The 27,980-nt window shown below is 40.1% G+C and overlaps 1 protein-coding gene across 13 annotated transcripts in view; it reads right to left on the bottom strand.

The window, feature by feature from the left end:
• The window catches only part of LOC109929124 (kelch-like protein 3), a 129,414-nt gene that overhangs the window by 19,196 nt on the left and 82,238 nt on the right, over nt 1-27,980 (bottom strand). For 11 of the 13 annotated variants that reach the window (XM_020528921.2, XM_048603871.1, XM_020528920.2 and 8 more), the window contains 3 exons: nt 23,472-23,588; nt 21,783-21,932; nt 17,002-17,119 (listed from right to left, as the gene is read on the bottom strand). In XM_020528921.2, coding sequence (XP_020384510.2) covers nt 17,002-17,119; nt 21,783-21,932; nt 23,472-23,588 — 385 coding nt within the window. The remainder of the gene's footprint in view (nt 1-17,001; nt 17,120-21,782; nt 21,933-23,471; nt 23,589-27,980) is intronic. The other 2 variants (XM_048603872.1, XM_048603877.1) reach the window with 2 other exon arrangements.

Below are 27,980 nucleotides of genomic sequence, written 5' to 3'. Positions count from 1 at the left end.
ATGAATAAATGTATTCTGAATGTAAAACGGTGAATTTGAAAGCTGCAAGACATCAACGTTCTTTGCTGTACCAAATATTCCTATCAGAGCTTTGCTGGTTTCAGAATAAAGAATAGAGAAGTCAGAATAAGGTCAAGTCTGCATCAAGCTCTGTAGTTGCACTCATCTATCCATTACTTTGCATAATATTCATTAGCTTTACAAACAACGCCCTCATAGTTAGAAATATGTTTCTGATTATTTAGTGACAGACCAGACATCAGCATAAACCTCCAACTCTATGCAGCTATTGTCAACTATCCTTCTTGAAACAGTGTCACAATGCAGCAGCTACCTGTGTGATCAAACACTGTTCTTGTTGAGTTAGTAAACCACAATAACTTAAATGGCAAAAAAAAACAAAATAAATTTACAGTTCTCAGTTTGACTTTTAAATATACTAACTAAATGGCAACCAATACTTCATTGTCACCAGCATGAATCATGTATCAAATAATGGATTATAGGCTGCCTTGTCCGATGAGGCAACCATTAAAAAATGAGATCTAGATTAGATATATCCCAGGCTCAAAAATGCACTGCCTCCAGTGTTACTGTGCCACACAGACTTGGTCAGTCTGGTTTAAGTATAATTACATTCCTAATGAAATGAATCTGCGTCCATTGTACATTATCCCTCCTGCAATATTTGACATGGTTGACCAAACAACTCTTTTCCACTTATCATCTGAACAGCTCAATGGGATTGTTCCCATTTGATTCCACTCTTAACAATTCAATTGCAGCCAAGCATTTTCAGCAATGATCTCTTCTATCCTACCAGTTACCTCTGGAGCTTCCCCAAGGAAAACAACTATGATTTTATCCTCATCTAAATGCAAAACCTCAAGGACATGGAAACTGTCCCAAATCTTCAGATACGTACATTGATAACAACCAGCTCCCTTTCTCCATCAATTGTTTTGATCCTGCCACTACCTCTGTCTAGTCAGACTACCATCCAATTTGGATTAACTTCAAATCCCTCCAATTAAACATTGAAAAGATCAAAGTAATCATCTTATGCACCCACAAATTCTACATCCTCTCAAACAATTCTATTTTTACAGCCTAGTCATTTGTGCTGATCCATGCAGCTCACAAATTCAAATTTTATTTGATCCCAAGTGGAATTCTCAATCCATAACTTCTTATTTGTAAAGACTGTCAAATTTTATCACCACAACACAACCTACTTTGAGCCATCTACCACTCAAACAATTAATCTAGGCCTTTGTCTTCTCCAGACTTGACTGTTTTAATGCTGTTTTTTATCAAATTTGAGTCTTTAGTGCTTTGCAAGCATTGGTTCATCCAAAAGTATGCTGCTCGTATGCTATTCATTCATCTCCTTCATCCATCACTACTTTTCTCATTGGATACTAGTTCTGCAACGCTCAAACACAGTTACAAAATTTCTAAATTTAAGTTCCAACATTGTACATCCCCCTTTCCCATCAACTCATCTTTGGTAGGGGTCTCTTTTGGCTTTTTCTGTTCATAATTCAGGAATTCTCTCCACCCTCCTTCTTTCACACCTTTCCTAAACCAAGGTCACGTCAATCCTAATATATTCTTCTTTAGCTTTGCACATATCTGTTTGATTACACCTTTTAGAAGTGCTTTGGGACATTTTTCTATATGAAATGAATTGTAAGAAAGAACATTTGTTACAATGCAGAAAGTGGTGGTGGAAGATGGTGATGCAATTACAAAAGTGGTACAAAAGATGAAAACAACGATCAGTCAGTGCTCCTTTTTGTTACCTATTAAGTCCATGGCTAATGTTGATGCAGGCTAAGGAAATAGTCAGATGTAGTTGGAACATCCTCCACATAAAAGGTAAAGTCACCATATTCCTATCAGACCATAAGGCTGCTCTATCATTAGAGACAAACAGATGGTGGTTTAACCTGAGGGTCATCATACCTCAAGTGAGGGGAGAGGTTGAGAAAATGAGTCCTTCATAGTAACCTCAACTGGTTTAGGAATTGAACCCTTGCTGTTGCCATCATTCTCCACCAGCAAACTCAGCTAACCGACCCCAACCCTTTATGTACCTGCTCACATATCATCAATGTCGTTCTCATATTTGTTGATCCAAGTGGAAATTTGACATTGTGATTTACTCATCTTTTTCTCACTCTCCCCTCTCAAAGATCTTTTCAACCAATTAAGCTCTAATTTCAATTTCTGAATTTATTCACATCTCTGCCCATTGCAATCCCTTTCCATACTGACTTACCCACTTTTGCCAATCTTTCCCATCCTCCCCTCTTGAACAACAACTTGTAGCCACAGTCCCAATACAGAACCCTCCATACCCAGAATATTAGATATTAAAAGTTCTAAAATTAAAACATGTCAGCTACAAAGGCGAAACAAAGTTTTTGAAAAAATTCTCATTACAAACTGAAAAATGTGCTGAGCAAAAAGCAGCTCAATTTTCAAAAGCAGGGTCCTTCTGAAGAAGGGCCCTGACTTGAAACGTCAACTTTCCTGCTCCTCTGATGCTGCCTGGCCTGTTGTGTTCCTCCAACTCTACACTGTGTTGTCTCTGACTCCCGCATCTGCAGTTCTTGCTATGCCAGTTTTTAAAAAGTGCACAAACTCAATTCTTATTTTTGCTAATTTTTTTCAAGGCAATAACATTTCAGACTGACTTAAACATGATCGCAAAAAGTGTCAGGCTGATTCATATCACTTTTGTAGAAATATCATACATGAACACAACACATACAGGATGAAGGCCATTTGGCCTCTAATCCAGTCTCTTCATTCATGGCTGATCTGCACCTTAACTCCATCTACCCCGGCTGTGTTCACAAACTTTAATATCTAGCAATAATGGGATACGAGCACTGTCATTTAGCTTTTAGAATCCAGGGTTGATTTCAGACCAGACTAATGGAATTTGAAAGTTTCTTTTCTTCATCAGCTGATACAGGTTTGCACAGTATTGTCATTCAAGTGGTGGGGACAACACTCCCCCAGGATTCATCTGCTAATGAACAGGCTTTCATTATACAGTGGTTGAGTTTGCTATGAATACATTGTAGAAAGTGGTCTACAAAATATGGATAATTTTTGCCATGGGTACAAAAAATGTGTTCATTACATTTTTTTTTAAAAGATTACAAAAATCTGAAAATAGACCAATTTATTCAAACTTCAGCTCATTTATTATAATAGGATGTAAATTCAACATGTATTTACTAGCTAGCAATTTATACTGGATGATAATATACATGGGACATAGAAATTCCTAGTAATCGATTGCAAGTTAACTTGTAATGAATTTGCGGTAATGAACTCACTGAACAATGCTGCACTACAAAAGAATGACAAGAAGCTCATTGATTGCAAGTGACAATGCAAAAATAGGTAGGAAGCAACCTAGAAAAATTAAAATGCAACAAAATGTAATTTCATGGAGCAGCACTCAATTTCTTGTAACATGCTTAAGCATTATAAGTATAGAAACTATATTATCTAATACCCTGATTAAGAAGTTCTGTCATTTCAGTAAATTGTAATATTGAATGTGAATATTTTGTCCACATGAACAGTAAAAAAAAATTCTCCTGTGCAATTACTCATTTTAAATTCCAAAGATTGTGCCTGGACAAAAAAGGTGCAGCAGGATACTTAACCTATCCTGTGGATCTTCACCATTGAAACTATATTCATCTTGCCCATAACAGAGAAATTAATACTGACTTAAAACCATTTGCTTAGCAAATATATAAACACATCACAATGATCTTATATAGATAGTAATAGCATATTTTGTCCTGCTTCCACAATCTACACTGCCTGCCAAAGTTCAACACACGCTGAAGAAATTACAGGACATAAAAGATGTCACAAGACAGGTGCAATGGATCGAATGTAACAGTGCTGCACCAATCTTTTGCTCTGTGGGAGGCACCTGAGCAACTGGCCATCAAATAGTGTCTCCAGGGCCGGATGCAATATTTTGTTCTTTAAACATGGAGGAATTCTAACTTGTCCACTAAATTTTTAAGACCGTAACTTTTGTTTTGTCTGCTTGTAACAAGTTAAACAGAATAAATACATCTAAGTCTCATAAACAAAAACAAAAAAATTCTGGGAGAACCTAGCAGGTCTGGCAGTATCTGTGGACTGAAAGCAGAGTTAACATTTCAGGTTGTGATCCTTCTTCAGAACACAGATGTTACCAGACCTGCTGAGGTTTCTCAGAAATTCCTGTTCTTGTTTCTGATTTCCAGCATCCGCAGTTCTTTGTTCTTTTTTCCCTTCTAAGTCTCATGACTGTCACAGCTATTTTCCTCTTTATGTGATCAAACATGATTTAAAACACTCATAAGTGAACACGTCTCACTTTTTTTTTAAGTTCTTGATTGATATCCAAAATATTTTGGCACTGAAACAGTTTAACTGGGTTCTGCCAGGGCAGTAGCAGTCCAGCATCATTTATGCTGCAACTCACCTGTGTAAAGCTATAGGAATAATTTTCACTTTCACTGCCTGGGGTAATTATCTTACAGAATGGATTGCTTGTCTATTGCAAATTATTCTGTGCCAGTTTCGCACTCAATGATTGTGAAACCGCCCTCATGGAGTCTCTCAAGTTAGGATAGCATGTGGTTCAGAAGGGAATTTGGTGCTCCCATGGACCCTCTATCTTTGCACTTCTTGGAGGCAGACATCACTGTTTGTGAGGTGCTGCCGAGAAAAGCTTGTCAAGTGGCTGCAGTGCATCTTGTAGGTAGTACACACTGCATCAAATGTGCTTTGGTGGTAGGGCAAGTAAACATTTAAAATGATAGACAGGGTGGCTATCAAACAGGTTGCTTTGTCCTAGCTAGTACTGATCTTCAGAGTTGCTGGAGCTGCTCTGAGCCAAGCAAGCGGAGAGTATTCCATCACACTCCTAATTTTCCTCTTGTAAATGGTAAACAGGCTGAGGGGACCAATGAATAATTCATTGCAGAACTCCTTGCTTTTGAGCTATACATGCAGTCATAGTATTTATGTAGCTGGTTCCGTTATGTTTCTGATCAAAGGTAATCCCAGGAGTAGATAATCAGGGATTTAGCACTGTTAATGGCACTGAATGTCAAGGAGAGATTAATAAGATTTTCTCTTATTAGAAGCACTTATATGGCATAAGCGTTATTTGCTGCTTTATTAAACCAAATTGTGTGCTGTGCAAGTCTTGCTCTGATGAACACGTCTTGCTTCAGTATCCACGGAGCTGCAAATTATTACTATATAGTGTACAATTATCAATGAACATTCCCATTTCTGACCTAATGATGGAGGGAAGATCATTAATCAAACAGATGAAGATGGAGGAGATTAGGACTGAGGAACTCCTGCAGCAATGTCTGTGGACTGAATTGATTGATCTCCAACAACCACAATTATCTTCCTTTGTATCTGGTATAACTCCAAACAGTAGAGTTTTCTCCAATTCCCATTCACTTTAATTTTGCCAGGCTCCTCGCTTCCACCCTTGGTTAAATGCTGCCTTGGTGCTGAAGGAAATCATTCCCATTTCATAACGGTTCAGCTCTCTTTTTAACTACATTTGCACCAAGGTTATAATGAGGTTAGGAGATAAATGGCTCCTGCAAATCCCAAATTTGGCTTTCGAGAGTAGGTTATTTCTGCGTAAGTGTATCACAGGAACAGGAACAGGAACAGGATCAGGATCAGGATCAGGATCAGGATCATCCACCCAGCACTTTCTGAAGATGGTTGAAAATGCTTCAGTGTTGCCTTTTACAATGAAGTGCTGGATGACTCCATTACTGAGGATTAGGATGTTAGCAGAGTTTTTCCTCATCCTGGTGGTTGCTTAGTTATTCGCTGCCATATATGTCTGGATGTGGCAGGACTACAGAGCTTCGATCTGAATGGTTGGTTGTTAGATTGAAAGCAGCTTCTTCTATTTGGTGTGCATGCGGTTCAGTTCTGAAGCTTCACCAGGTTGACATGTCATTTTTAGGTATGCCTGGTGCTGTTTTAGCATGCTTTCCCGCACTCCACACTGAACTAGGGGTGATCCCCTAGCTTGATGGCAATGGTAGATTAATGGATGTACCAAGCCATGAGCATTCGGCTAGCGGTTGAATATAATTCTGTTATTACCAAGGGCTCACAACACCTCATGGTGCCCATTTTGCAGCTGCTAGATTTGTTCTGAAGCTATCCCATTTAGCTTGGATGCTAGTGCCACACAACGTGATGGATGGCATTTGTGTCTCAGTTTCCTGTACATCATAGCTGTTTTTGTCTGCTCTGCCCTCTTTACTTGTTTTGTATATGGTTATTTTCAGAGCAATAGATGTTAACTTAAAACATTAAGAGAACAGTTTTCATTGTTTTCCAGATTTGTCCTGAAAAGAACTGCCTATAATCTGAAGATTATATTTTCCGATGGCCATCGATGTCAATGTCTTAAATATCTGAGGTCTCTGAAAAGAAACACAAAAACCAGACAGACCAAATCAATGAACACAGGATGTTGTATATTCCATTTCTTTAATGTAATCTAATGCTAAGGAGCTTCTATCACAAAGTTCAGCAATGAAAAGTCCAACAAATACAAGGAGCAAAAACTCTTTCACCTAGGCAAAATAAGCTGTTCAATTTTGCAGACAATTTAATACTACATAGCACATGTTAAGGATACTTAGTGTAGATTGCCTCTTTGCAACAGGATGACAGACCATTTATGTACCTATTCAGCGTACATTCCCAAAAATTTATGAAGCTTGTTCTGACAGAAATGTAAACTGAAGATAATTAATATCGTCAGGTCTGCAAATGATTGCAGTAACTTGAGATAAATTAATAATATTATACTCTCAAATGAAAGCAAAGTATTGCAGATGCTATAAATCTAAATAAAAACAGAGAGCACTGGAGAAACTCAGCTCATGTTTCAATAGGAAGACGAGTCATACTGGACTTGAAATGTAAATAACTTCTCTCTCTTTTGCTGAGTTTTTCTAACATCTTCTGCTTCATAATAGTATTATACACATATTCAAACAAGGAACAAGAACAGGCCACTTGGCCCTTTGAGCCTACTTCATAATTCAATAAGATTGTGGCTGATCTGATTTTGACCTCAACTCCACATTCCTGAATACACCCGATGATCTTTCATCTCCTTGGTAATCAAGAACCTAACCATTTCTGCCTCAAAAAATATTTAAAAATTCTCTTATCCACTGCTTTTTGTGGAAGGGAATCCCAAAGACTCTCAACCCACAGAGAAAAAAATCCTCTTCGGAATAAAATGGGTGACTCCTTATTTTTAAACTATGACCCCAAGTTTTACACACTCCCACAAGAGAAAATATCCTTTTCCACAAGCACCCAGTCAAGTCCGCTCAGGATCTTATATGCTTCTATTAAGTCACCTCTGACTCTTCTAAACCCCAGAGGATACAGACCCAGCCTGTCTAGCCTTTCCTCATAAAACAATCTGCTCATTCCAGGTATTGGTCTAGTAAACCTTCTCTGAACTGCTTCTAATGCATTAACATCCTTCCCTAAGGATCAGTTCTGCACAGAGTACTCCAGATATGGTATCGTCAATATCCTATATAACTGAAGCATATCCTCACTACTCTTGCAATTGCCCTTGCAATAAAATATAACATTGTTAGCGTCACTGATTACTAGCTATACCTGCAGATTAATTTTCTTCAATTCATGCACTAGGACATTCAGATCTTTAGTGCACTGACACAACATTAGGACAGAAAGGAATTTCCACTTAAACGGTATTTCACCAAATGTCACAGCTATCTCACAGTGTGAGATGCAGCAGCTCACACTGAAATACATGTAAATTTGCGCATTGCAAGATCTAATTAATTGCCATGAAATGAATAATCAGTTTATAACGATCGAAGGGTAACTATTAGAAGAACTTTGGGTAATTACGTGCTATTCTTTGAATGATGACACCGATTCTGAATCTCTACCTGAATCACAACAGGTAGCTTTCGTTTAACATGTAATCTAAAAGACAGCACTTCCACAATGTTACTGCAGGGTGTCAGCCTAGATTATAAGAAAGGACTTGCACTTCGTTTGCTTTCAAGTCCACTCAATGCACTAAAATGCTTCAAACTAAATCAATACATTTTGTATTACATAACCAATTACTGTTCAGAAGCAAGCAATTTGGGCCAGTCGATCTATGCTCAACTTGAGCCTCACATCTTCCCACATAATCTATTGTACAAACATATAAATTAGGAGTAGGAATATGCCATTTAGCCCTTATAGCCTTGCCAATCAATGAGAATATGGCTGATTTGATTGTAGCCTCTGTATCACATTTGCGCCAACCCCTGATAGCCATTGACTTCCTTGTTAGGCAAGGAGTTATCTACCTCTGCTATTCAATGACCCCATCTCTGACATTGTCATGCAGTCATAGAGATGTACAGCACAGAAACAGACCCTTCGGTCCAATTCGTCAATGCCGACCAGATATCCTACATAAATCTAGTCCCATTTACCAGCATTTGGCCCATATCCCTCTAAACCCTTCCTATTCATATACCCATCCAGATGTCTTTTAAATGTTGTAATTGTACCAACTTCCACCACTTCCTCTGGCAGCTCATTCCATACGTGCACCACCCTCTGCATGAAAATGTTGCCACTTAGGTCCCTTTTAAATCTTTCCCCTCTCACCTTAAACCAATGCCCTCTAGTTTTGGACTCCCCCACCCCAGGGAAAAGACCTTGCCTATTTACCCTATCAATGCCCCTCATGATTTTATAAACCCCTATTAGGTTACTCCACAGCCTCCGACACAAGGGGAAAATAGCCCCAGCCTATTCAGCCTCTCCCTATAGCTCAAAACCTCCAACCTTGGCAATACCCTTTTCTGAACCCTTTCTAGTTTCACAATATCCTTCTTATAGTAGGCAGACCAGAATTGCACACAATACTCCAACAGTGGCCTAACCAATGTCCTGTACAGCCACAACTCCTATACTCAATGCACTGACCAACAAAGGCAAGCATACCAAATGCCGTCTTCACTATCCTATCTACCTGTGACTGCACTTTCAAGGAACTATGAACCTGCACTCCAAGGTCTCATTTCAGCAACACTCCCCAGGACCTTGCCATTAAGAGTATAAGTCCTGCCCTGATTTGCCTTTGTAAATGCAGCACCTCACATCTATCTAAATTTAACTCCATCTGCCACTCCTTGGCCCATTGGTCCATCTGATCAAGATAGCGTTGTACTCTGAGGCAACTTCCTCCGCAGTCCACTACACTTCCAGTGTCATCTGCAAACATACTAACCATATTTCCTCTGTTCACATCCAAATCATTTACATAAATGACAAAAAGCAGTGGACCCAGTACCAATTCTTGTGGCACACCGCTGGTCACAGGCCTCCAGTCTGAAAAGCAACCCTCCACCACCACCCTCTGTCATCTACTTCTGAGCCAGTTCTGTATCCAAATACCTAGTTCTCTCTGTATTCTGGGTGATCTAACCTTACTAATCAGTCTACCATGAGGAACCCTGTCAAACGTCTTACTGAAGTCCATATAGATCACGTCCACTGCTCTGCCCTCATCAATCCTCTTCCTTACTTAGAACATAGAATAGAATCCCTACAGTGTGGAAACAGGCCATTTGGCCCAACAGGTCCACACCAATCCTCCGAACAGCATCCCATCCAGACCCATTCCCCCTGTAACTCTGCCTTTCCCATGACTAACCCACCTAGCCTGCACATCCCTGAACACTATGGACAATTTAGCATGGCCAATCCACCTAACTTGCACATCATTGGACTGTGGGAGGAAACCGGAGCACGCGGCAGAAACCCACACAGACACAGGGAGGATGTGCAAACTCCACACAGACAGTTGCCAGAGGGTGGAATCGAGTCCAGGGCCCAGGTCCCTGGCGCTGTGAGGCAGCAGTGGACATTTTTCAAGATGTTGCTATTTATTTCCCATGTTTTCTATCTTTCGTATCCTTCTCCACAGTAAACACTAATGCAAAATACTCGTTCAGTATCTCCCCTATCTCCTGTATAATCCCAATAAGATGATCATTCCTTTCTTATTTCTCAGTTCCACCTAAATAACTTCCCTGGATGTATTCCCAGGAATATCCTCCTTAAGATGTGGAGGTGCTGGTTTTGGACTGGGGTGGACAAAGTCAGAAGTTGCATGACACCAGGTTATAGTCCAACAGGTTTATTTGAAATCACACAACAGCTCAGCCCCTTCGTCAGGTGCAATGAGAGGACAGACCCAGAACTTATAGGCAGAGAGATCAAAAGATCATACAATTGGTGTGAGTGGAGTGTCAGGTGATAAGTTTCTGCGGGTGACCAAGAGTATTAGACGGTGAATAAAGTGTCAACAGCTGAATAACCAACAAAAGGATGATTTATAATCTGATTAAGTGAGGCAGAGAGATAATTACAAAAAATTGAAAATAAGGTGGTGCTGGCGACAAACTAAAATGACTGGAATTGCATGTTGAATTCAAAACTGTACAAACTAATTAAGGTGGAGAGATCATAACAATTTATCAAGGTGATGCTGTCAAAACAGGACAGTAAGGAAGATCTTACACAGAAAGACTTACCATGGACTACTTTTCAGAATCAGTCTCATTCTTGGGCACACGCATCTCCATCAAGGATGCACACCTCAGTACCTCACTCTACCACAAGCCCACAGATAACCTCACGATGCTGCATTTCTCTGGCTTCCACCCTAAACATATTAAAGCCGCCATCCCCTATGGACAAGCCTATACATACAAAGGATCTGCTCAGATGAGGAGGAACGTGGACACCTGAAGGATGCTCTCAAAAGAACAGGATACAATGCTCAACTCATCAATTCCGATGTACCCCAGCAAAAAACCACAACAACCTCCTCAGAAGACGAACACAGGATACAACCAATAGAGTACCCTTCATCGTCCGGTACTTCCCTGGAGCGGAGAAACTATGCCATGTTCTTCGCTGCCTTCAACATATCATCGATGACGATGAGCATCTCATCAAGATCTTCCCTATGCCTCCATTTCTTGCCTTCAAACGACCACCAAACCTTAAACAAACCATTGCTCACAGCAAGTTGCCCAGCCTTCAGGACAACATCAACCACAAAACCACACAACCCCACAATGGCAACCTCTGCAAGACATGTTGGATCATCGAGATGGACACTACCATCACACATGGAAACACCACCCACCACCCACCACGTACACGGCAGATACTTATGTGACTCAGCCAATGTTGTCTATCTCATATGTCACAGGCAAGGATGCCCTGAGGAATGGTTATTGGCGACACCATGCAGACGCTATGACAACAGATGAATGGACACCGCGCAACAATCGTGAGACAAGCGTGTTCCCTCCCAGTCAGGGAACACTTCAGCAGTCAAAGGCATTCAGCCTCCAATCTTGGGTAAGTGCCCTCCAAGGCGGACTTCGAGATACACAACAACGCAGATTTGCCAAGCATAGACTGATAACCAAGTTCTGTACCCATGAAGACGGCCTCAACTGTGATCTCGGGCTCACATTGCGCTACAGATGACCCCACCACACTGTTCTGTATCTGTAAAATCTTCCATAATGTCCTGTTTTGACAGCATCACCTTGATAAATTATTATGATCTCTCTCCCTTAATTACTTTGTACAGTTTTGAATTCAGCATGCGATTCCAGTCGTTTAGTTTATCCCCAGCACCACCTTATTTTTAATTTTTATAATTGTTTCTCTGCCTCACTTAATCAGATTATAGCTCATCCCTTCGCTGGTTATTCAGCTGTTGACACTTTACTCACCGTCTAACACTCTTGGTCACCTGCAGAGACTTATCGTCTGACACTCCACTCACACCAATTGTACGATCTTTTGATCTCTCTGCCTATAAACTTGGGTCTGTACGCTCTGCTCTCTCACTGCGCCTGATGAAGAGGCTACATTCCGAAAGCTTGTGTGATTTCAAATAAACCTGTCGGACTATAACCCGAGTTGTGTGACTTCTGACTTCATCCTCCCTAAATACAGCTGTAATGTTATCCTTAATCAAAAACATCATTTCCCCCTCCTCTCTTGCTCCCCTTTCTATCTTTCCTATAGCATCTATACCCTGGAACATTAAGCTGCTAGTCCTGTCCATCCCTGCGCCACGTCACATGTTCCCAACCATGCCCCGAGTTCTTCTGCCTTACCTGTTAAGTCTCTTGCGTTGAAGTAACTACAGTTTAATTTATCAGTCCTACCTCGTTCTCTGCTTTGTTTCTGCCTGCCCTGACTGTTTCACTTACTCCTTTTCCCAGCTGTATCAGTCTCAGACTGCTCTCTTTCCTCATTATCTCCCTGGGTCCTCCCCACCCCTTAGTAGTTTAAATCCTCCCAAGCAGCTCTTGCAAACCTCCCCGCCAGTATATCAGTCTCCTTGCAATTCAGGTGCAATCTGTCCTTCTTATACAGGTCACTTCTACCACAGAAGAGATTCCAATGATCCAAAAACGTTTAAAGTTTTTGAGAAGATTCGTAGCTTGTGTTGTGGGTGAGGTTGCAGACTTGCTCGCCGAGCCAATGTGTTTGATTGCAGATGTTTTGTCAACCTGCTAGGTAATGTTGTCAGTGCACCTCCAGTGAAGCGTTGGTGTTCTGTCTCGCTTGTTATTTATGTGTATTGGTTTGCTGGGGTGGTCGATATTACTTCTGGTTTTGTTCTTCAGTGGTTTGTATATCAGGTCCTGTTCAATGTGTTTGTTGACAGAGTTCCGGTCTGAATTCCAGGCCTCCAAGAATTCCCTGGCATGTCTCTATTTGGCTTGTGCTGTTATGGATGTGTTGTCCCAGTCAAATTTGTGTCCTTCTTTGTCCATGTTTATTGAGACAAGTGAGAATTGGTCATGTCTCTTGTTGGTGTTCATGTATCCTTATTGCCAGTTTTCTTCCAATTTGGCCTATGTAATGTTTCTCACAGTCCTGGCATGGTATTTTGTATATTACATTAATTTTATTGGCTGCGGGTACGGGGTCCTTTATATTGGTCAGTAGCTGTCGCAGGGTGGTTGTTGGTTTGTGGGCTACCCGGATATCCAGCAGTCTGAGTAATCTTGCGGTCATCTCTGATATGCCCCTGACGTACAGTAGGGTGACTAGTGTGTCTGGCCATGTTGTATCTTCTTGTTGTGGCCTGTCACTGAAGTAACGGCGGATCATGCTTTTTGGGTATCTATTTCTTTTAAAAACTCCGTATAAGTGCTCCTGTTCTGCTTTGCGCAATTCCGGGTTGCTGCAGTGTGTTGTAGCTCGTTCCTGATGCAGCTCCATTTATGGGTATTGGGGAGGTTGTTGGTGTAATTAAGTATCTGGTCCGTATGTGTTGTCTTTCTGAGTACGCTGGTCTGGAGTTTCCTGTTGTTCCTATGTTCCACCATTACGTCCACGAAGGGTAGTCAGTTGTTGTTCTCTTCTTCTTTTGTGAATTTTATTCCAGTTTGAATATTGTTTGTGTGTTGGTGGGTTTCTTCTAGTCTTGTGCGTTTGATAACCATGAAGGTGTCATCTAAATAGCGGATCCAGAGAATTCCTGGAGGTCTGGCATTCCAACTGGAACTCTGTCAACAAATACATTGAACTAGACCTGATATACAAACGGCTGAAGAACAAAACTGGAAGCAACACCAACAACTCCAGCAAATCGAGGCATATAAACAACAAGTGAGGCGGAACACCAATGCTTCACTGGAGGCGCACTAACGACGTTACCTAGCAGGGTGACGAAACGCCTGCAATCAAACACACCAGCTCGGTAAGCAAGTTTGCAACCTGATCAAAAAATGTGAATCCTTCTCCCCTGCACCATCTCCTCAGCCACGCATTCATCTGCTCTATCCTCCTATTCCTACCCTCACTAACTTGTGGCACCGGGAGTAATCTAGATATTACTACCCTCGAGGACCTCCTTTTTAAATTCCTGCCTAACTGGTGAGAACTTCCAGGGAGTCATAATCCTGAAAGAAAACAAAATACTGCTCTGTTCGATCTTAAATAGAAGACACCTTAAGTTTAAACTGTGACCCCAGTTCTCATGTTTTCCACATTCTTTCAGCATACACCCTGTCAAAACCTCTCCAGATCTTAGTCTCATCAGAACACTCTTTTCCTATCACCCGCCGATGTTTATCCAACCTCTTCTTACATAATTGGCTCAACCACTTAATCCTGTGGTAGCAAGCTCCATATTTTCATCATTCTCTTGGTTTCAAGTTTCTTTGGAATTCCCAACCTGACGTTTAAGTAATCATTTTATACTAATGACCTCCAGTGTTGCTCCTCTCCACAACGGAAACGCACTTTATTTTGTTGACCAAAACATTTCATAAGCTTAAAAACCTCTGTTAGATCACCTATCAAGCCCTTTCTTTTCAACAGAGAAGAGGCCAAGCCCATTTCGATAGGAATAACCTCACAATTCTGATATCCACGTAAATCTTTTTTACATCCTTTCTGTAGAAAGGGTCTCTACATTCTTTTTATAGTATGGTGACCAGAGCTGCATGGCCTAATACAAGTATGATTTAGCCAAAAATACACATTTACAAGTTCAATTCTATCCCTCTACAAATAAACCTTAGTGCTCTGTTTGTTATATTTAATGTTCTTACTAACCTGGATTGTTTTTTTCAGTAATTTGTATAATGTACATCTAAATCATGTTGTTCCTCTATTCCACACAGATTATTTTCTACTAAGCAACTTTATAATTTTTCTTTACATAACCTCTACATAACTTATTGCTGAAAAAAGACACATTTGTCAAAGCTTTTCATCTTGCACTCATCAGGACAATTCACAAGAATATCAATGCAAACAGAAAGCCCCACATTGTATAAGAGAAGATATAGATTGGTTAGCAAGTGAACTCTTATTTCGTAGAGGCATTGCTACCAAGGATGCACCAGTTAGCTAGCGAGTTAACAGTAGAGCTTTGTTTAAACCAAGCAAGGTGATCTTGATTGGTTACGGTATTGTCCTTACAGCCAAACCAGAAAACTGCTGCCACCTATTTGTCAAGTTGAAACAGACTCGGTGTGCATACATGTTCTTTCTGTCAGCAAAGAACAGAGCCCTGTATATTAATATATGGAGCTTCCAGTACGCACATGCTTGCCACACTGCAGGTTCATCTGACAATCTTAAATTAGCGGTCATCATAATTCTTAATGTACACAGGATTATTTAGCAATTGTTATCCAATCGAAGATTTACATCTAATATTGAACAGTGTTCTAAGTATTTCAAGTACAGGCTGGTTAGATGCGGTTAGTACCTCGCTTGTTGTCAACAGCCAAAGAGATATGTTGTTTAAGTTGGATCCATCAGTCTATGGGAAGTTCTGCTCACATACCTAGTATTGTACCAATACTGAAGTTCTTACACCACATTACTAATTTGCAACATAGGCAGAACATCCTTTTGACTTAACAGTAGTATCTTGTTAGTAATGAACACCACTTGTGCTGTTACTCTATTGTAGCAGCATAATAGGTTTTAACCTTCTGCTCAAACTTTTAAGATACCTTGCCTTTCTAAGATAATCTGGGTGCTTTTCGGGAGCAAATGATGGCTTTAGGCTCCTTCATGAGCCTACTTGACAGACAGTGAGAAATGATCTGATTGAGATAGCCATTCTGCCGCTGGATGGCTTTGATGCGTCCGATTTCAGAATTAAACTTGCACAATGAGTGAGCTTGGGCCCTACTTACAAGGTTGCTGATAATACCAATCTTTAGCACTTGGAGCAATAGGAATCCCGATGCATTACTGACCACTGAAAGTAGGTTTGTGGTAGACAGCAGTTGAAAAACCCATGACTGCTCCATTTCAAAGATGAATTTGGGTGTAAGATGGAGCCACTTAAGGCATGTAAGAAAATTCTTACATGTAGCTGCAGATCTAAATACAGCAAGTGTATCAATTGCATATTGGAAACATAAAAGGTGTAGAGAGGTCATATGGCATTCCACCGAAGACATGTATCTCACAGAAGACAACATGGAATTTAACTGCCTTTATCCTCCTAGTCAGTACAGATTACAGGTTTTGGAGTTGCTTCAGTGCATCTTGTATATACCACCACTCAACACTGGTGGTGTTGGGAGTGCTTATTTAAAGTGGTGGATGGAGTGCCAATCTAGTGGCTTTCTTGTCTTGGACAGTATTAAATTTCTTGAATGTCGCTGGAGCTGCACTCATTCAGGCTAATGGAGGGTGTTTCTTCATACTCTTACCATGTTTGTACCTTGCAGATTATGGTCATGTTTTTAGGGAGTTAGGTGTGGGTTAATTGTTGCAGAATTACCAAAGTTTGACCTGTGCTCATAGCCATAGTACTTGTATGTGGTTCCAATTAAGTTTCATACCTGTGGTAACTGTATAGAAAATGGACACACATCTCTCTAATATGCAGAAATATCACATTAACAAGTTTCAAATTGAGTTGAACGATGTAATAATTACAACAACTAACAAGGTATCATATAAATGAACTACATCAAAATATAATGAATTATCTAAACTATGGCATCTCCAACAATGCAACACTTCCTTTGTGCTATAATGATTTGTCATTATCAGCTTAAAATTCTGAACACTGGCCTTGAAGTAACGTTGCTGAGAACTGAGTCAAGCTGACAATGTTACAAAGTATTTGCAGCATAGAGACAGGCCATTTCACCCAAAAGGTCAGGGTCTTTATTTACTTTACTTATTTACATTTTAATTTACTTATTATACACTAGAATCAAGGCAGATAAATATGCAACATAATAATATTACTTGCCAATTTTCATTACTGTGTATTTGATGCTCTCAAGTGAACGGAACTTTCGATTTAATAAATGTAACTGCATTTACCTGCTCTGCACCTTCTGGAAGGAAGCTCTGCTACTTGATTCCAACGGTCGTCTTTAAAGTCGTAGCACTCCACACTTCGTATAGCTTTAGGCGCCTGACCACCAACCACTATCATTACCTGCAAACATAAGCAACAGATCTGTGTTACAACTCAAACAGTATCAGCATAGCTACTTGGTTATGGAAAAAATTAATTTCTTCGGTGTTGGCATTATAAGATGTCTCCATAATTTAGATCACAAAACCTACTACAATATCTGCCACCATTTTGACTTCTCGGTATTTAGGTTATGTAGCATGCAAGCGAAACAAAGCTCTCTATTTCTGTCTAAATTCTTCCTCAAATAAGCAGGGATTCCAAAAGCATTTTCGAATTTTCCACTATTTTCTGTCACTGTATGCTCTATCTGCAAAACTCAAAATCTGACCAACCTCACAGAGAATCTAATAACTCAAAAACTAACATTCAACTGAAAATTGACTGATTAAAAGCCAACAGTCTCTCTTTCAAGGCAACTGACCAAGTTAAATTCCGTTCTTTCATTGGCCTTCAGGACTTGTTTTAACCAAATGACCATTATCCATTTGTTTCATCTATAATATAGAAGGGAGTCACAATGCGAAATGAAACAGTTATGAAGTAAATTACAGCTGTACCCACATTCTATGAGCATATTATAACAAGAAAACATCAATAGTACGTAAAGGATGCAATTTTTGAAGGAGCTCTAGCAAGGTGAAATGCCCATTTGGGTCAGGGATTTTATTTCTGATCTGGTGTATTTAATAACGTTTAATATCAGCTTCTGTGGGGCTTCTGCTGATCAAAATGTTTTCTTCAATAAATTGGATTAGCTTTATTAGGCAAAAATATTTAAATTAAATTATTTCTTAAACAATTCTTAAACCTGTAAAACAAATAATTAAGAAATGAAAACTACATTTTCAAATTGTTTTTATTATTCCACTGGCCAGGCTTGTCCAATAGGTTGTTATGGACAAAGCAAAAGACTTGCTTTCACATGCCATTATTCAAGGTCAAAACAACAGATCTTCCCAAATTTTTCAAATATAATTGCACAGTTTGAAATTTGTTCTGAAGTACATTTGGCCTTATTAAAGTTCCTGAACAAACACAAAATGTATAAATCATTTCCTGAGTGTGAGAGTAAAGATAAATAAAGTCACAACAAAGGCCATTAGAATTTTTGTTTTATAAACAAGAACAAATTATTAAAAAGAACAAGCACCTTTGCAGTGCCTTTATCAAAACTCAGGACATTCCAAAGCACTTTGCAGTGGGAAATATTCCTCAAGTGTATTCACGATCACAATGGGGTGAAACACGTCAGTTAATCTGCAGTCAGTAACACAATATACTTCAGATAATCCATTTTAATTATGTTGTTTACAGGACAAAAATCACTCTCCAGTTTTTTCCAATTAGGGCCATACAAACTTTTACTTTCACCTGAAGGTGCAGTCGAGGCTTCAGTTTAACTTTTCATCCAAAATATGGCACTTTTCATAGAGCAGGATGCTCTCAGTACTACATTGAGGTGTCAACCTTGGTCAAATACATAAGTCACCAGGAAATGGGGAATTAAGATTAGTAAGTATCTCTGCTCTGTGCTTCAGTGACTAGAATTCAAAAATTTTTAAAAGCTGCAATAAGGCCAATACAACTGATCATAAGACTAGCATCTAAGGAGAACCTAGCACTATTACTCAGAATATGACAATAATAGTTCTGATCTAGGAATGTGGCCTGAACTAGGCAAATCAAGCTTTTGACCTTAAGGGGCAACTGGTGTTGAATGTAAACAACATTCTAGATCAATTGTTTATAATCCAGAAAGAAAGTGAGAGTTGGAATTTGTAGTTGAGTTAATTGATATTCTGTGATTGCTTTAAAGATAGGAAAGTTAAGGCCATTCACACTAAGCTAAAAATGCACATTTGCCTTTTAAATATTTTGCATCAAAATTCAATAAATTCACAGTATCAGATGCCATTTGAGAAATAGGAGGCTATATAAATGCCCCATTCTTCCAACAATTCAAAATGTCATGGAAAATGATGTCAAGCACAGCTCAAATTTGCTAGTTACTTCCAGTGTACTTTAAATGTAACATTAAATCGTAGAACTATAGAATGATAACAGCACAGAAGGAAGCCTTGCAGCTGGCCCTTTTTGTAGCCACTCTATGGATGAGCAACTGAGCTAGTTGCATTCTTTGCCTTTTCCCTGTAGCCACGCAATGTTTTCTTTTTAGATTTAAATAATTATCAAATTCTAATCTGCCTCTATTTATTCTCAGGTAATGCATTTGAAATCCTAACCATTTGCTGTATTAAAAAGGTTTTTTTAAAATTTCATCTACAATGCTTTTGCAATTATATTAATTCACTGTCGTTGTTCTCAACTTTTCACCAATGGGAACAGCTCTGCATTATCTACTATCTCCAGATTTTCAGCACTGCCGTCATATGTTCTCTCAATGTCCTCTCCATTAAGGACAGCTGCCCCAGCTTCTCCAATCATGTAACTGAAGACCCTCATCCATGGAGGATTTTCTTGTAAATCACTGCATCACCTCGAATTTCTTCACATTCTTCCTCCCTCTGTCCTGTATCCTCTATTCTTCATTTTCATAGCCTTTTCTCGCCCTTTTTACCAAATTTCAACATCATATCCACATGACTACAGGCCTTGCTACGGGACAGGATCTGTCACATTGTGGCGACTGTTTCCCAAGACATCCTCAGATGTCTCTGGCACTGATTCTCAGACAATATGTTCACATCCCGAAGACACTGCCACGCCAATGGCTGCCTTTGGCTACACATTCTCTACTTCGCTGTCCCTGCGGACCCTTTCCTTTGATGCTGCCTGCTGCTGGTCTTAAAGCTAAAGTTGCTGATTGGTGAGGTCCCTCTTTTGTTTCAACCTTTCCCCCTGCTCCAGAGAATTGTAGAAAATTTAAGCCCGTAAGATTGAAAGGTATTCTACCAGTGAACTGTGAGAAAAAAAGCAAAACACAATTTAAGAACATGTGTCCCCATGCGTTTTGCCCATGCAGCTGCTAAGCAGTGAGATTTTCTGCTCCTCCAGTTGCACTCACTGAAACTCCATCCATCCTACAGGCCTCCTTCCACTTGCAGCTGCACTATTGACAGCTACAAAGGTGTTTTTGAAAATATGCCTGTGAGCCCACAACCTTTCAACCATGCTCACACCTTCAATTCTGTCCCCATCCACCCTGAACACTGTCCCCCTCTCCAAAATCATCCTTAGAGTTTCCATTAGATCTCGTAACCTGCCCCACGACATTTTGAATTTTCCTACCTCAGATTGGACCTACCTCTCCACCAAAATAAAATCACTAGTGACTCTGAACATTCCATTTGTCAGCTAACACCAAGATTCACCTACATTTGGACAGTACTGCCTCACCCTCTACATCCCTCATTTTGTTTATCTACACTGTTTGCACCCACATTCCATCTGCACTACACAAAACATTCTAAAGACCTTGTCATTGCTCACTTTCATACCCTGATATTATCCTCTTCTTTTTTTATTGCCTTCTCTGGCTAACTAACTCTTAATTACCCTCTTCCTCTAGTGCTGTCTACTGCTGCCTTAGCAACATCCCAAAGGACCAGACAGACAGCAAGTCATATTTACCAGTCATCAGAGTCTAGAAATATTTGATTTGTCCCATACTGTGCTCAGGGCACTGATTTATGCTTCTGTGGAGTTGGAATCAATGACTCAACATTTAGGTAATGGTCAGCTGCAGATTCCAGTGCTTATATCCCACAAATGAAATATATAAAACAATCACTGCTAGCTCCTTACCACTGCCTTGAACATAATACTGCATTCCTTCATCATAATTAGCCAAAGTTCTCAAATAACCTGCCTGACACTATTATGGATCTCTATAGAATTGCAGCAATTGAAGAAGGCCCATCACAATCTTTGCAGAGCAGATAAGTGGGCAATGCTAGGCCATGACAGCACTACCCATATGAACAACAAGAAACAAGAGTGGGCCACTCAACCCTTCAAGCTCTCTGCCATTGAATAAGGTCATGGCTGGTCAGCTTTTAACCTCTACTCTACGTTCCTGCATATCTCAGATAATCTTTCAGCCACTCAAGTATCCAGCTATCTCTGCCTTAAAAATATTTAAAGATTCTGCGTCCACGACCTTTTGAGGGAGGGAATTCCAAAGACTCTCAACCCTCAGAAAAAACGTTTCCTCATCTCTGCTTCACTGGAGTGCTCTCTTATTTTAAAACTACGACCCACATCCCAAGAACAAATCAAAACAATACCACAATAACTGAGAATGTTTTTCTGGATGCAATGCCTCCAATATTGCTAGTTGACAAGGTCTTTAGCCAACTGTAGAGTAACACTGTTTAATCTGTCCTTGCCTAGATTGGAAGGGTATTTTTCCAATCATCTATCCCATCTTAAAATGCCTGCTAAGTGTGCATAAACCTGAAACTGCAGATGCGAAACCAAAGACTTCTAGAAAAGCGCCGCTGGTCAGTGTGGCTCCATGCCAAGAATGTACTAGCAGAAAATTTTCCATAGTTACTTCTGACCAATCTTAGTTCAGATTCGGATGGTAGTTTTAAACTAGGGGAGCAATCTGATCAGTCTGTATTTATACCTGTAGAGGACATATTAGCAAAACTACTGGTCAAGAAAATGACACAGATAGTTGCTTTTGGTTCAAACTTTAAAGCATCCTCTTTCCTACCTTGGGTAGACTGATTGGGGTCCTTGGTCTTGTGCGCGCTGTCTTTATCGCAGCTCGTTGATCAAGAGGAAGTAAATGGTATTTCATGGCTTCAATTAGGAAATCTTTGCATGTATTATTATTCTTTATCAAAGCTTCCTCTTCTACAGTCTGCATGCAGCGGGGATACACGTATGAGTCACATCAGCAATAGACAATATTGAATACAGCTTGACATTAAACAATTACCAATTGTCTCATTAAAATAAACTACACCGTGCCAGACATAACAAAAGAAGGTCCTGTAACACAGTACACCACCAACCCCAAATAGTTCTCTAAAACGGACAGCTAAAGTAAAACATTTTTGGGGGAAAATCACATTATGCCCTGCATGCACTTGGAAACAAGACAAATTTTCTAAAATGTGAAAACGGGAGTTTGATATTTAAAAGTTGACTTAAAAATAAAAACAATGCAATGCTGATTTCAGCAACTTTGGTTGGTTAGCTCTTTTTTGAATGGCACAGACCCAATGGAGTGCATGGCTGCCTTCTACGGCCAGAATTTAATTAGAAAGGCAGGAGCCCTGGCAAATAACCAAATCCACTTCAGACATTTGTGCAACTCAAGATCACCCTTTTCTACCATCCTGCAACCAGTTATTTGCCTTTAAGCTCTCTAGATTTGAAGGATGGGCACCTGTACCCTAACAGCTGCTGGCTAATCGAAGGGCCAGCCGCTTAGCAGCCACAAAGTACAAAGGCCACTAGAGGGACTGCACCTGCAAGGCAAAGACGCCATGAAAGCAAGTTGCCCACAAAACAATTAAGTGGGTCTGGGGTTTTTAAGGTCCTCAGACAAACCCCGATAAAGGGACTGGTGAGAATGTTGCAAGGCGGCTATTGCTGCCAGGGGAACCTCCAGGGGTCACACAGCCAAAGAGGAGAACTCTCTTTTCTCATACCCTAGTATCCAGGATGTTCCCTCTAAGCTACACGACAACTCCAAAGTTCTGTGCACGTTAGTGTGCTGATTTCTGGTTTCAGACATCATTATCACACACAGATCTTGGAGGTCTGCGCACTGATAATATTTCTTTAGAGGGGGCATTGCCCTGGAGGCCAACAGAGCTCATCAAACGGCCTCCCCACATGGCAGAGAGCCCATTTGCTGCTGATAAAATGCCAATGGCAGCAGGAATAGATTTTTAATTGACCGTTTGTGCCTTAACTGGTCTCTAGGTTGGAGGTCTGTCTACAGTTTCATCACTACTAGCAAAATGCCATGATAGCAGGTGGGTAATGGGCATTCCACTACCATGTTCCTCACCATTGTATGGGATCCTTCTACACTCTCACATCCAGCCATGGAAAGGGATGATAGCATCCAGGTCCATGCTTCTGTCGTAAGTTGTTCCAAATTACAAATGAAATCTGTCTTTGCTGTCAAATAGTTTTACAAGTCTTCTTCAAATAGATTTTCTGGGAAATGATTATGTGCACATATTGAAAGCAAAAACATCAAATATCTCACATGATGGAATTTTGTTCCTTCTCAACTTAGTTATTTTTTAGTTACATTCCATTTTTTAGCTAATTGTGTTTTATTTAACCTGTAAATGAAACATGCTCCTATGACAAAAAGGTCATCTTGACAGGCTCTGTCTAACCTCGGGTCCCTAATCCACAAGTGAGCACTGCTGCTAACCTGGACAAGATAATCCCGTGGAAGCAGTGGAAGGCGAACATTTTCCATTAGTTTTGCCATGTGGTCCAGGCGAGTTTCTTTGTCATACTTTATCCAAGAGATAACTGCTTCAAATACCTGCCGGTGAGAAAGAAGTAGGTGGAAGTCTGAATGGCCTGAAATGAGCATTAATTTTAGTAATCTAATACCAAATTTATGTTCCATCCTCTTTCCTTGCCACAAATCAAACCTTGTAATTATGGCCTCTTGTCTAAATCAAGTTAAATAGCTTTTTTCTTTTACTTGCACAATTCCTAGAAATATCCTAGCAATTACACCAGCGCCATGCCCACCAGTGAGCCCTTGTTGGAAGAGAACAGGAGCAGTAAGCATTTGGCAGGATAGGGAAGCATGAGCATACGCCCCCATTCCCACAATTCCCTACGCAGAATAAGTTAAAAATTCTGGTTGAGGTTTATTGACATGAAGGAGGCCAGATGGCCCAAATGAGTAAAACAGTGAAAATGAAAAAAACAAATTTAGACCTCAATTTCCACAAATCCAGGCCTTGATCCCAATGTTGCCCTAACAGGGGTACCCATTTCTGGAGTTGTTGGTAAGGTACGAGACAAGACCAGATAAGTCTCCCTCAATATCAAACCACACCTCACTGAAATAGTACTGGTAGCTTTCTAAATCACAAGGCGAAAGTTTGTGCCTTGATAGTCAATTGTGTGAAACATTACTTTGTATGACTCAGCAGTCTAACTCTGGCTTGGCAGTCTCTGCTGTACTTTCAACAGATTAAGCCAATGGGCTGAAAGGTTTAGGATTCCCTGATCTAGAGTTTTCTCTGGGCACTCTTCCAAAACTCCTTCCGACCAATTACGCTCCAGAGATGCTGGCCGTTGGCAACCATCTCCCATTTGCCTGCCACCCTCATATCTTGCTTGTAGATGTTCTTGCAGTAGAGATGTCCTAGAGATGTCCATCAGATGTCCATCAGGCCACTGACCCAGTGGAGAGCTCTCCTGACAGAAAAATTGTGTGTACGTCTGTCACCCTTTTGATCAAAGGTGGTTCCATTGCAAATCTTGTCGGTTTAATAGTGAACATATGCTGATTTAATTATAATGTTCCAGGACCTGAGAGTTAGTGGCTAGATCAAAGCAATAGGTAGTGGTTTCCTTGGTTCACAATATTTCTTTGCAGCTGCTGGGCAGAAAAGATTCTGGACTTTCCAGTTCTGACATCGCACTGGAATTTGGGATACATCTGCAGTCAGATGTAAGCAACAATGGTTGCTTTGTCCTTTCCCACAGTTCTCGACAGGGAAATACTTCTAATGTACTTGCAATTACTGCAGTTGCCCTTATTCTTGTAAAAGGTGACAAGCTTGACACCATGCAAATCCTAGGACACTGTCCCCTCCCTCCACAAAGACAGAGAAGTCTGTGTAAATGCTACTGGAGAACTAGTGTTCCATGCCTGATAATTTCAGGCTTATATTCTCATCACCTGGATGTGCAACATTATGCAAGTCAACAGATTTGCTAAACTTTTCAACATCGGTTTCCATGACAGACAGGCATGCTACAGTGTCTAAAGTTCCTTTGGTCATAGTGCTTTCCCTAAAGTACTACTCAAGTAGTGTGCCATTTATTGATCTGTTTATTACAATCAACTTTTTGTTAATTTCAATTGAGCCTTTTATTTTAAACTGATGGACCTGTTACCCTCAAGGGTGAACGGCTGGCAAGATCAAATGTACCACCCTCAACACTAAACTGGGTGCTGACGGAAGACTGGCAAGTGTAAATTTCCAACTTGAGAAAACACCTTTCTTCCAATTCATTCATAAAATAAGACATTCTAATCAGGAGACTCTATGAACCTTTTCTCTTAACCTAGGCAAAGTCTTAGAACCATCCTGTCCAACATTTCCAATCAATTGCATCTATACATTCATTATGATGTAGAATGACCAAAACTAGGCATTATATTTATCACAACCCCAAGAACATAAGAAATAGGAGGAGGCAGCCATCTGGCCTGTCGAGCCTGCTCTGCCATTCAATAAGATCATGGCTGACCTTTTTTGTGGACTCAGCTCCACTTACCAGCCCGCTCACCATTACCCTTAATTCCTTTACTGTTCAAAAGTCTATCTATCTTAGCCTCAACTACTTCACTGGGCAGGGATTTCCACAGATTCACAACCCTTTGGGTGAAGAAGTTCCTCCTCAACTCAGTCTTAAATCTGGTACTCCCTATTTTGAGACTATGCCCCCCAGTTCTAGTTTCATCCGCCAGTGGAAACAACCTCCCTGCTTCTACTTTATGCATTCCCTTCATCATCATATATGTTTCTGTGAGATCCCCCTCATTCTTTTAAATTCAAATGAGTATAGTCCCAGTCTACTCAATTTCTGTTGGGTGTTCATTAAAAAAAATTCTGACTGTGGCTCAAAGCCTTCTTTATGCATCCTATGACTTTGAGTCATTAATATTTAACTTACATTGACCAGAGGATTTTAAGACATAAAACCAATTTGGAACAGGAGGGGCCCATTCGGCCCTTTGAGCCTGCTCCATTATTCAATAGGATCAGTGCTAATCTGACATTTTTCACGTTCACTTCCCCTGTAAAATTTATTTTGCACTAGTTCATTTTGGAGAAATGAATTCATTTAACTCCAAAGTAAATTTGGAAAGGGATTAAATTGGAATTTCTTGATATGACATCACTTCTCAAAAGTTATACTCTGGTTGAGATTGCTATGGAGATGAGAGCAAGTTAATCGAAACAAAGGAAGCAAAAGCTAATTGGCCATCAAGTTACAACTTAAGCTAGAACATGCAAAGCCACAAAACTCTTGCTGGGGTCAGAAGCTGAGATAGAACTTTTCAACCATACAAGCTTCCAGAATCTTACCCCACGGCTCAAAATATTGGGGAGGAGGACTAACAGAGGGAACACCAACTACCCTATAACCATTCACGGGTCAATTGGCCACCAATTGGCAGATGGCAGAATTTTGGTTCAAGAAGCGCAGCAACTCAGGGAGCTGCTGGTCAATCAAAGGTAGTCAGCACTCTCTAGGCTGGAGTCATACAGTGCTGGATCATGTATTTGAACGTCTTGCCAGATGTCAAGCTATCAAGCTCCAGAAAATGCAATGACGGTGCTGCAGAGCTGAGGTTTGAGAGGCTATGGGGTGAGGGTTACTTGGGGACAGGAGCTCGTACCTTGGAGTGGGCCTCTACGTACATTGGTTAAATTGTACTAGGGGCAGGGACAGAACATGAAAGGGTGCAGAGCAGGTTGCTCCCAGCAGGGAATTGTAAAATTCAGCCCCTGGGAGAAGTAAACTAATATCTTTGCAAGTAGATTAGTTTTCTAAATGGTGGTGAGAATTAAAACAAAATCCAAAGGCTCTTGGAGAAAGTGATGAATGAGAAAAGAGATTGAATCCTAAAAGTGGTGCAAATAGCTCAGTCATGCTAAAAGCCTCTGACTGTATCAGAGAACCAAGTTGTTAATTGAGTGTTGTTGGTTGGTTGGTTGATTGATTGGAAAGAAACTCTGGAAAGCAAAGAAACATAGTCTGTCCTGACCACAGTAAGAATGAGGTTTCATAGACTTTTGCCTTGTTGGTGTTAACCATATCTTGGAACCTCAGATAGAACAAGCTCCCAGTGAGAGTGACTTAAGGATAAAATCTATCGAGTGGGTAAAGAGATAGATCCTATAGACCAAAGGCTGCGTTAAAGACCTTTGCAATTGATTGAGGATTCCTTTCTTCTACCCTTGTTAGTCTTTTTGGGAACTATGGCAGGGTAAAATCAATGATTGATTTATTTATTGTCACGTGTACAGAAATACAAAAGTTTTGTTTACAAACGATACAGTGATCACTCCAAAGTCCTTTCTTGGCCTCTAAACTTTTAAATTGGCCTGGATTTGACAGTAGTAGCAATGAAACTGTCACCTTCATGGTCATTACTTTGCTAAATTAACAGTAACTTCTGAAGTCCTTAGATGAACAGTTAATTGTAGAACTCTATAAAACTGCTGTTAGTGATCGTACGCTTCGTCAAAGGGTGTGTATAGGTCCTCTAGACATTACTGACCTAATAATAACTTCCACTTTTATGAAATGAGTCATGCTGTAAAATTATTGAAAAAATTACATTTGTTAAATGAAGTACAAGTGGGTTTTTAACACCATGCTAAAGTTCAAAACTATTTCTGGGTAAGCTCTCTGTCAGTGAATAACTTGTACTTATGGAATGTCAAATACAGTAAAACCTTGATAATTCAATAATGGGGGTCCACCCACAAATGGGTTAACCAGAACTTCAACAGATGTAAACAGATTTCCCTACAAACCTACTCTACATAAAAGTGACATAGTTAATGTTTCAATAATGTCTTTATTTTTGAATTTGTTCACACCGTACAATAGTCTAACCGTGAACAGTAAAAGGCATTGAAAACTGTTGAGTATTAGCACTGGAAAATCAACA

Source organism: Rhincodon typus, chromosome 12 (assembly GCF_021869965.1).
Source record: "Rhincodon typus isolate 14 chromosome 12, sRhiTyp1.1, whole genome shotgun sequence".
Taxonomy (NCBI): domain Eukaryota; kingdom Metazoa; phylum Chordata; class Chondrichthyes; order Orectolobiformes; family Rhincodontidae; genus Rhincodon; species Rhincodon typus.
Note: the sequence above shows the minus strand (reverse complement) of the source record. Positions and strands in the feature narration are given on the sequence as shown.